The sequence below is a fragment of the Populus alba genome, chromosome 9 (assembly GCF_005239225.2).
Source record: "Populus alba chromosome 9, ASM523922v2, whole genome shotgun sequence".
NCBI classification, from domain to species: Eukaryota; Viridiplantae; Streptophyta; class Magnoliopsida; order Malpighiales; family Salicaceae; genus Populus; species Populus alba.
Window position 1 is genome coordinate 11,817,248 of NC_133292.1, and position 10,094 is coordinate 11,827,341.

The following is a 10,094-nucleotide window of genomic DNA, read 5'->3' on the forward strand; positions in this document are numbered from 1 at the left end:
TATTCATTGATGCTGCCAACCACTAAAAGTTTGTTGTCATGGAGTTTTTTACTTTTTTTCTTTTTCTTTTTTTATCGTTTAGCTTTGTATAATTTATATATATTGCTTTAAGTTGGTTTTGACTTTTGACTGATTTATTATAACATGTTAGGTCAAGAATAACTTATATCTTAAATCAAGAGTTTGTTATAAAATCGAGTCCGAAATTCAATATAATTGAAATTTTTAATTTTTAACTTATAAATTGTAACTTGTACTAATTTATCCTTTACGAAATTATTTTAACTCGTCTCTGTCATAAATTATTTATAAAAGGCAGCTTTTGATGTTTGATTCAAGAGTAAAAAATAAAAATTTAAAAATAATGCAAACAAATTCTAAAATACCTCCATTTGAACCGAGTTTGAGCAAGAATTATGTTTGAATTCACACTGGAACAATAAAAAAAATAAAAAAATCACAGTCTATCAAAAGAAAAAAAGGCACAACAGAGTTGGTAAGAAAAAAAGTTTATCTTTCAAGATATCAACTGCCTTATATACGAGGAGATGGGTTTAATTAATATATATTATTAACGGATCTCATCTCAAAAAATATAATCAAAACACAAAACTCTTTAACCTTGCCCCTTCAATACAAGTTAAAAACCTATTATTCTAAGCAGATTTGTTGTTAAATTTAATTTAAAAACCGACCGGGACAATATCTAACTCAAATTAATTAATTTTTTAAAAATACCAAAATAAAATTGTTTTTTTTTTTAAGAAAAAAAGTTAATGGATTTGAACCATATTTAATTCTAATGGCCGGTTACAGGTTAACCCCGGGTCTTTAATTATGTTAAATTGGACAATTTCTTCCTTTATTTTATTTTCAAATCAGATTGGTTAAGATTTTGGGTTTTAAATACTTGAAATTCAAGTATATATAAGAATAAGTTAAATATCAATTAAAAATAATAATAATAATAACAATACAAGGATGAGAGAGAAGGGGTAGGGGGTAGGTGAAAGACTGCTCTTCTCTCTTCCCGTATAAAACCCCCCATGCCCCCTCCTATTTTTCCCAGCTTGACGTTCCCTTCTATAGAGAACAACAAGCTTAAACCTCTCTAATCCCATCAGAAAAAAATTAAAAATTATTCCTAACACCCTTCTTTCTGTAATCTCCATTTCCGATTTTTTAGAGATTCACTATGCAATCGCTTTCTACTCCGTCTCCGATCAAGTCCCTGATCCGGCCACGTCATCGAGTCACCCGAGCGAGTCCCAACAAACTCGTTCTCCAATGCATCTACCGTTCCGACTCGGTTTCTTTCCCGAACGGTGTCGGTTCGAACCGAGCCGATTGGCAAAGTTCTTGTGCTATATTGGCAAGCAAAGTGGTAGCTCAACAACAGCCAATAGATAAATCTATTAGTGGTGGCGATTCTGGCGGAGTAGCAGATCATGTGGCCGCTGTTAACGGCCACAAGACATCCGTGGACTTAAATCTAGTCCCGATAGAAAAAGCCACATCGAACTCGAACAACAGCAGCATTAAACCTCACCAGCCACAAAAACCGTTAACGATAACTGACTTATGTCCTGCCCCTACCCACGGGTCACAACTCCGAGTCGCGTATCAAGGAGTTCCCGGCGCGTACTCTGAAGCTGCTGCTGGAAAAGCTTATCCCAACTGTGAAGCGATTCCTTGTGACCAGTTTGAGGTTGCTTTTCAAGCTGTTGAGCTTTGGATTGCCGATCGTGCAGTTTTACCTGTCGAGAATTCTCTCGGTGGATCCATTCATCGGAATTATGACCTCCTCCTCCGTCACCGCCTCCATATCGTTGGTGAAGTTCAGTTACCGGTCCACCACTGCCTTCTTGCCCTTCCTGGAGTCCGAAAGGAGTATGTTAACCGAGTTATTTCGCACCCACAAGCTCTCGCTCAATGCGAATTAACTCTCACCAAACTCGGTCTCCAGGTGGTGCGTGAAGCAGTAGATGACACAGCAGGTGCTGCAGAGTATATCGCTGCCAACAACCTCCGTGACACAGCTGCGATTGCGAGTGCACGCGCGGCAGAGCTTTATGGGTTGCAGGTACTTGCTGATGGGATCCAGGATGATTCAAGTAATGTCACGCGCTTTGTGATGTTGGCGCGTGAACCGATTATACCGAGAACGGACAGGCCATTCAGGACAAGTATTGTGTTTGCTCATGATAAAGGAACGAGTGTGCTGTTTAAGGTGCTTTCAGCCTTTGCGTTTAGGAATATAAGTTTGACGAAGATTGAATCAAGGCCGCACAGGAACCGTCCGATCAGGCTGGTCGATGATGCAAACGTGGGGACAGCAAAGCATTTCGAGTACATGTTTTATGTTGATTTTGAAGCCTCGATGGCTGAGGTTAGAGCTCAGAATGCATTGGCTGAAGTTCAAGAATTCACATCTTTCTTGAGGGTGTTAGGGAGCTATCCAATGGACATGACACCGTGGTGTCCATCAAGAGGAGATGACGATGACGATGGTGGTAATGAGAAAAACCCATTTTAATTACAAGTTTTTTTTTTATATATATAAAGAAACCCTTTAAAAAGTGTTGTTATTTGCACGGAAATGAGGGTTTAATTTAGTTTTTCTTTGTTGGGAATTTTTAATTCGACCATGAGCAAGGAAATTGTAATGATATTATTGATGTTGTCGTTGTTACTGTTGAGGTAAATACTTTTATTGCAATAGTTCTGTTTTGTGACTTGTAATTTTGGCAAATACCAGTGATCTTTTTAATTTTCTGATTAATTGTTTTGTGGCTGGAAATAATTAACCACAAAGCTAGAAAAAAAAAATCAGTTATTTTATTTTTACCTGGGCGAATGCTGCAATGTTTCAATCAGGGAATGGTCATTTCTACCACGACGTGGGTGAAACTCAAGTCCAGGTGAAATCTCTCTTTTTTACTGCATGGGGGTTGTTGGGATCAATCAGGATTTAGTTGATTCTCCAAAGAGATGCAAAATTAGTTTATGGTCACGAAATACAACAAATCTATTTATTTCATGAATAAATAAAAAAATTAATTTAATAGGATTTGGATGGAAACATATTTGGAAATGTAGTTATGATTGTTTTTTGAAATGTTTTTTACTCAAAAATTTATTAAGATAATATTTTTTTTATTTTTAATATTAGCACATTAAAATAATCTAAAAATATAAAAAAATATTATTTAAAGTAAAAAAATTTAAAGCTTTTTTAAAAAAACTTTCAAAAGAAAAAATAGATAGAAAGTTAACCTCATTATTTAACCGTCATGGTAGCATTTAGGGCAGCTAATTTATTTTTACAAGTCATGATGGAATTCAGGACATCTTGATCTTAATTCTTCAAAAATTCTGCTCGGTTAAATTTAAGTATTTGCCCGTAAAAACAATCATTATAGGTTTGGCACCGGCACTCCACGGAATTTATTTATGCAAAACGTGCTTTTATCACAATTTGTAGATTCTTTTTAAAAGACTCCGATTCTGTGACTGGGCAGGTTTTGTCACGTAGTATTTGAATATTTATCTTTGAAAGCAGCGCGGACATGCCCGGCCAAAATGTAGGTGGTTGATCCCTGGCAGCAGGGAAAGTGAAATACCCCATACCATGTAGCTGCTGTCACAGAGATTTGAACTGGTGATCTGACGGCCAATATTTCAAAATGATTTTTTTCCCTTATAATTGCTTTTTTTTTTTTTCTTAATTAGGATATTTTAATGCCTTGTTTAGCTGTAATACCTGTTCTAATGGGATATCTGGTAACACAGTAGCAGTTTTTAAAATTATTTTGTATTTTAAAATATATTAAAATAATTTTATTTATTTTTTAAAATTTATTTTTAACATCAACATATTAAAATAATTTAAAAACAAATAAATTTCATGAAACTTCAATAGCTAATATTCCCGGACCTTTTAAACCAAGTCTCTCTCTTTTCTTTAAAAGAAAATTTTATATTTTTCATGTAAGTTATGCGTCAGTATGTGTGTGTGTATATATATATATATCATAAAATAAAAAAGGACACGCTCACCGAGCAATATATTTTGCTTGGTTTTTCCTATTATAACCAAAATGACACGGGACTTATAAAGTAAGATGTATATTTTTTCAGACCGAATCTTTTTAATATTAAATAGACATCTTGCTTGTCCATTCCAAGCCTTTATTATTTTCCTGGGTGTTATATGATCATTTAATGATATTGTTTGCCAAAAATGTAATGACATTCAAGATGAAGAGTGGTGGGGTAATTAAGAAATTGTTATATTTGTTAATTTCCTAGATTACGTCTATAATTACATTACTAATTGCTTATTTCTTCGAACTTAAACTACATTTATTATTGTCTGGGGAGACTCCTGGACTTGAGATTCTAAATATAATTTGTGAAATTACAATAAATTATTAGCAGATATTAGTCTGATATTTAAAACAATCAAAGCTAGAGAGTAATGGAGCACAAATCAAGCAAGGATAGACCATGTAAGCACTTCAAGCTTTTTTAAACATGGCGACCGGCTATCCAGATGTGCAAAATAAACTTGTCATCGGGGCCCATTTTAAGAAATGCTGACATTTTAAGAAGATGTATTTAACTCAAATAATATTATTTTATTTTTTTAACTCAAACTTGTCATCAGCCAATATTCATATTAGAGATTTACTATGTGAATCTTAAAATAATATTATTTTATTTTTTTAATTAAACAACATTATTTTTAGATAAGAAATAAAATATATAAAAAAAAAGTAAAAGAGAATTAACGATAAATGGTCTCATCTAAATTTGAATGAGTTAATTAAATTGATCAGTTTTAACTAGGTTAATCTCCAAACTAGTTAAAAAAACTAGGTTTGGGTTAGTCTTCAAACCGGTGGGTTACCGAATTGATGTATTGAACTATTTAAGATTGTTTAATAACTACGTTTATTTACGTTTTTATTTATCTGCCTCTACCTTGCATGGCAATTGCCTTTGCAGGAATGTTCGCCTATGTTAAGAAAATTTATTTTTGGTGAGTCAGTTTGAAGCGAGGAGGGGCAAATCTTTGTTCAGTCATCCAAAGTTTTCTGAGATACTCCTAATCTGGCCGACCAATAATAATTAAAAGAAACTTGCTTGATCTAGAAATTGCCACCCCCGTTACTGTCCGGCCTGTCTTTAATCTGCCAAATATTCTTCCCGTTTGAAATTACACTTTTCTTTTTCTTTTTAATTAGAATATAAACAAGGGAAGAAAGCGCCTGTCGATGTCACGAAAATGTTGCAAGTTACGCTAAGCATGCATCTCACAAATGCTGATTCATGTCAAATCGTCGCCATGAGGTGTATTTATCTCATGAATCATCAATTAAACAACATTCGCTCATGTTTTTAATTCAAAAAAATCAAATGCCTTACGGGCTACTAGTTGCACAGTGGTCAACTTCAATTGCTCTTCTAAGATTTTGACATGAATAGATAGATAGTAAACCTTAAGCTTTTTTATAAATAATTTTTTTCTTTTGCAGGTTTGGAGAATATCCATCATATATTTACTATTAAGTGTGTGTATATGGCTATATACGTGTGTGCGTGTAACTTGATGAGTTTAAAAATAAAGTTGGCATTTCAAATAATTATTTAATTTCTTAATTAAAACAATCTGGTTGATTCTTTACGAATAAGGTGTCTAATAACATGATATGAAAAGTCCAGAGCGTTGCTAACTAATAGCAGGTGGTGCATAGCAAGTCAAGATTACCGATATTTATGATAATAGCAAGTGGTGTTTAATAAGCCAAGTAGATGGTAGTTATTGTTGTGGCAGATGATGCCCGGTAAACCAAGGTGATCGATAGTTGTGGTAGTAGCAAGTGATGCATGATAAATCACGTGACCAGTAGCTGATACCTGTAGTATAATCTCTTTGACAGACATAGGGACTCTTCAATAATAGAGTCAGTAAAATTACAAAGAGAAAATGTATGATGATATTATAAAGAGATATACTCTAAAAATATATATCCTAACAATATTATGAATGAAGTGATCGTGAACCTTTGACTTAAATAATTTATAATATATTTATAGTTCATGAATCTTATTATTTCGTGGAGATAATAAGTTAAAGTGTAATTTTATATTTCTGATATTTTGAGTTCTATTATAATTAATATAATACATCTTTTATTAGTATAAAACATTGAAGGATCCACGTGGTGCCTCGAAAAAATTCATGACAAGTGTTGGGCTCAAACCTAAATGAGAAATTGAATTAGGTGCACTCTCTAGACCCAGGTATATTAGGCTTGAGTGTACTCCCAATCCCGAGCCCATTGGGATGCTGGGCATGCACCCTGCATGCCCAAAATAAGCTCGGGTATCTTGCTCGATTAAAGTTTGAATAATGTTTTGAATGGAGGTGGACAATATTTATACATAATCTATTAAGTAAAATATCTATTTAAAAAAATCATTCATTCATATCCGTTATCCATAGTTTGAGTTAAAGTATCGTTTCTACATGTAGATGCACAAGAATAATTGAATATTGGTGGCCAGCATCACATGTCTTTGATTCATATCTCAAGTTATAATATCTACCAATAGCAAAAGAGGCAATTCAATTTATCCTGAGCTTCTATCGAATTGGGGTGAATATAAATAATCCCAGTAATTAAAACTAATGAAGGAAGAGACAATTATATATATAAAAAAAATCACTATGAGATTGTCTTTTCTTGCACGATTGTCTAAGCTTAAAAAAACCGATTAATTATATCGTGTAGCATTAACAACTTAACCACTATTTATTTGAGATTAAATACAGCCAGCCTAAAATTAATCTATTTTGTACTGAATTAGAGAAGAGTTGATCAAGTCAAACTAGTTGACATGATGTAGTTAAAATCTAATTTAATTTTTTATGAAAAAATTAAAATAATATTATTTTAAATTAACAAGCCAAGCCCAATCCGTACCTAATTATGGAGGCGGGTAATGGTACAAAATGGATTTAATAACCTAGGGAAAATTAAAAGGGAGTGATTAAATTCATCAGCAAACTAGTGAATTTGCAGACGAGCAGCTCCTTCTGGGTTTGATTCTCTATTGGCTTAATTGAGTACTTGCCCTTTGCTCACCAACCAAAGAGTTTGGTTTCCAAGCCTTGATTATTAGCCAGTAACGCTGTCGAAACGTATCACTTCCTCTTCTCCTCCTTGCTTTTACACCAACCAAACAATTCAATAAAAGGGTAGTTAATATATTAATTAGTTTTATTTTTCTTAGAATTAGATTTCAAAGAGCTCATCCCAATTAAGATGGCTTGATTAGCTACGTGTTTACATCAAATGAGGCGGCTGACCTTATATATATATATATATATATATATATAAAACACACATACTTGTATTTGCGGACGATCAATATCGATGCATGGACATTGGACAGTACTAATGAGCAACGTAGAGTAATATTTTCAGAATCAATGCTCCAGCAATAATTAAGATGGGCGTCCTTAAAAGTATGACATCCGAAAAGGCATCTGTTTTTCATTTTTAAAAATCAAAAGGGACATGATCAAATAAGTTGATGAAAATATGATTCCAAAAATCATTAAAGACATGGTGATTTCAGGGATGATCTTTAGTTTTTTTGCCTTTTTCATTAAAAGATAAAAAAAATAATAACCACGATATCTAATAATAACTAACATTATAGATTTTATATAAAAAAAACACTATTGACATATTAATTTTAAATAATGGTAATTTTTTTTTTATTAATTTCATAAAGTCAGCCTCCTATATTAATTTGTTACATGTACTATTCACGATGTGTGGTGTACATCCTATATGTTATGCTATATAATTTTGTAAAAAAATAAGTTATGAAATTTGTTCTAATTTAAATTATAAGTTTGGTAAAGTATTTTAGATTAATTTAGATTAATCAAAATAATATTATTTAAAAAACTAGATTAAGAGGAGGTTGACAATATCCAACTCTGAATTGATTTTCTAAAACATGACCTGAACCGGCCCTCCAAACCAAGTTTGGTATATTAACAATGTAAAAAATGGGATGCATATTCATTAAACACTAGTGGGAAATTGAGATTAAGTATATAATAAGTAATAATGAAAAAAAAAAGATGAAAATAATTAGAGAGGGTTTGGTAGAGTGCGTGACGAGGGAGGGCAAGGGTGTCTGTGTGCGTGACTCGTGAGTTTGTGTGGTGGTAGGTGAGGATGTGCTTGCGGGTGGTGGAAAGCTACTACGCGTTCCTTTCTCTTGCTTTTAGTGACGCATCTCTCACCTTTCGCTGACGCATGTCGGTTTTTCCTATCAATTTTTTTTCATTTTTTTTTTTTTAAATTTTCATTTCAATTTCCTAATTCTTGTCGTTGATTCGAACGGATTGCCCACTCGCATTTTGAGTGCGTTGACTATGTTTCTATTATATTATTAATCTAAACAAATCGATACACCTCAGCTAGTCTCTTACTGTTCTGTCCGTATTCCACTTGTTTAAAAGGTCATCCAGGATGAAAGTCATTAATGCGGTCTATTTAAAATCCGGGTCATGAATTAAATCACTTAATTTAATTTAATTTAAAATATTATTGTTTGATTTTTTTTAATTAAAATTATATTATTTTAATTTTTTGAAGTTAAATAGAGTTTTAATAATCATGAGTTGATTCATTAAATTGATTAAATTATATCAAATTAATTTTTATTTAATTTAATTTGAAACTCTATCCATATTAAAAACTGAATCAACAGATCATCAAATTTACTCGTCAACCAGGTCAGATTTAACAATATAGGCGAGGATGTTATTTTCCTTGATTTTTTTTAGAAAACAAAGGTATTAATTGCATAAGCCTCCGCATTATTCGTAAGACATGGAGAAAATAGCCTTTCAATTGTTACTTCCTTTCTCGAGTTTCTTTATTTCAAGCGTTTTACTTATAAACAATTTATCAGAAATTGTTGATAAACAATTAAATTATAAAAACAATTTATCAACCTCCTGATGAATATTTTGTATTTATCAAGCGTTTAGTTTAAGTATACAAAATTTATCTTTTGAATAAATTATAAAAGTGTATTAGATCTCAATAAGTGAAATTACTCGACACAAATATATCTTTAATTAGTTCTAAAACAAGGGAGAAATAATAAAAAAAAAACTTGATAAATACAACATATTTCATCCGCGAAATGGTATCATGTACAGTGAGAATACATTTCTTATATATCATAGCTCGTTAATCACACAAATGTAATTCCTCAATTTAATCAAGGTATTTTAATTTATTATACAAGTATAAATCTTCATTGGTCGTGATCAATCTATGATCCATAAATACAAGATCTCTATATCGAGACAAAAGTTTTCTGGGAATATTTCCAATGACTAGATAGTTGTGCCAATACAAGGCCTGGTTAAAAGAGGATTTAATTATATGATAAATTAATAATAACCTCTTATTACCACTCTAAGTCTAGGATAACAAGCTACTAATGTCGCACTCAAAAAATTACCGAATGAATTGTAGTCTACACGGTATTAATAAGAGATTGTATGATATTATTGTAGTTTGTGTCATATATGTAATTGTGTTTTAAATATTGATTTTGAAAAAATTAAAATGATGTATTTTTTATTGAAGGCTAAATTTTTTTAAAAAAATTCTTAACTACAAAAGTTAATACAATCTCAAACACACATCAAACCTAAATCAAAATTTATATTGATGTTATTAAATTAAAAATCTGGTGTAGGCTGTATTTTATACTAAACCGAGTGAGAGTTAACCTTGTTAACATAATCAAAACTTGGAAGAAGACTTGATTTAATTTTTTTAAATTTTTTAAAAATAAATTCATTTTAACTTTTTTTTTATATATAAAAATCTGAAATCATTTTAAATTGATCCACCAAACCCATAATTCTTGTCTCGAATCGGGTCAAGGGATAGACCAGATTTTATAACTACTGTATATACTTTAAATTTAAATAAAAAAATCCATGTCGAGGCAAAAGAATTTGAGATTAAGAGGGGATTACA

At 31.7% G+C, this 10,094-nt stretch overlaps 1 protein-coding gene across 1 annotated transcript; it reads left to right on the forward strand.

Annotated features, from left to right (window-relative positions):
* Positions 1–1,055: 1,055 nt before the first annotated feature.
* LOC118045514 (arogenate dehydratase 3) lies at positions 1,056–2,735 on the forward strand. Its single transcript, XM_035054173.2, has one exon. The coding sequence runs from the start codon at positions 1,196–1,198 to the stop codon at positions 2,534–2,536; it is 1,341 nt and encodes a 446-aa protein (XP_034910064.1). The 5' UTR covers positions 1,056–1,195; the 3' UTR covers positions 2,537–2,735.
* Positions 2,736–10,094: the final 7,359 nt, after the last annotated feature.

Coding starts and splice junctions, on each gene's coding strand:
- LOC118045514 (XM_035054173.2), top strand. CDS start 1,196: ATGCAATCGCTTTCTACTCCGTCTCCGATCAAGTCCCTGATCCGGCCA.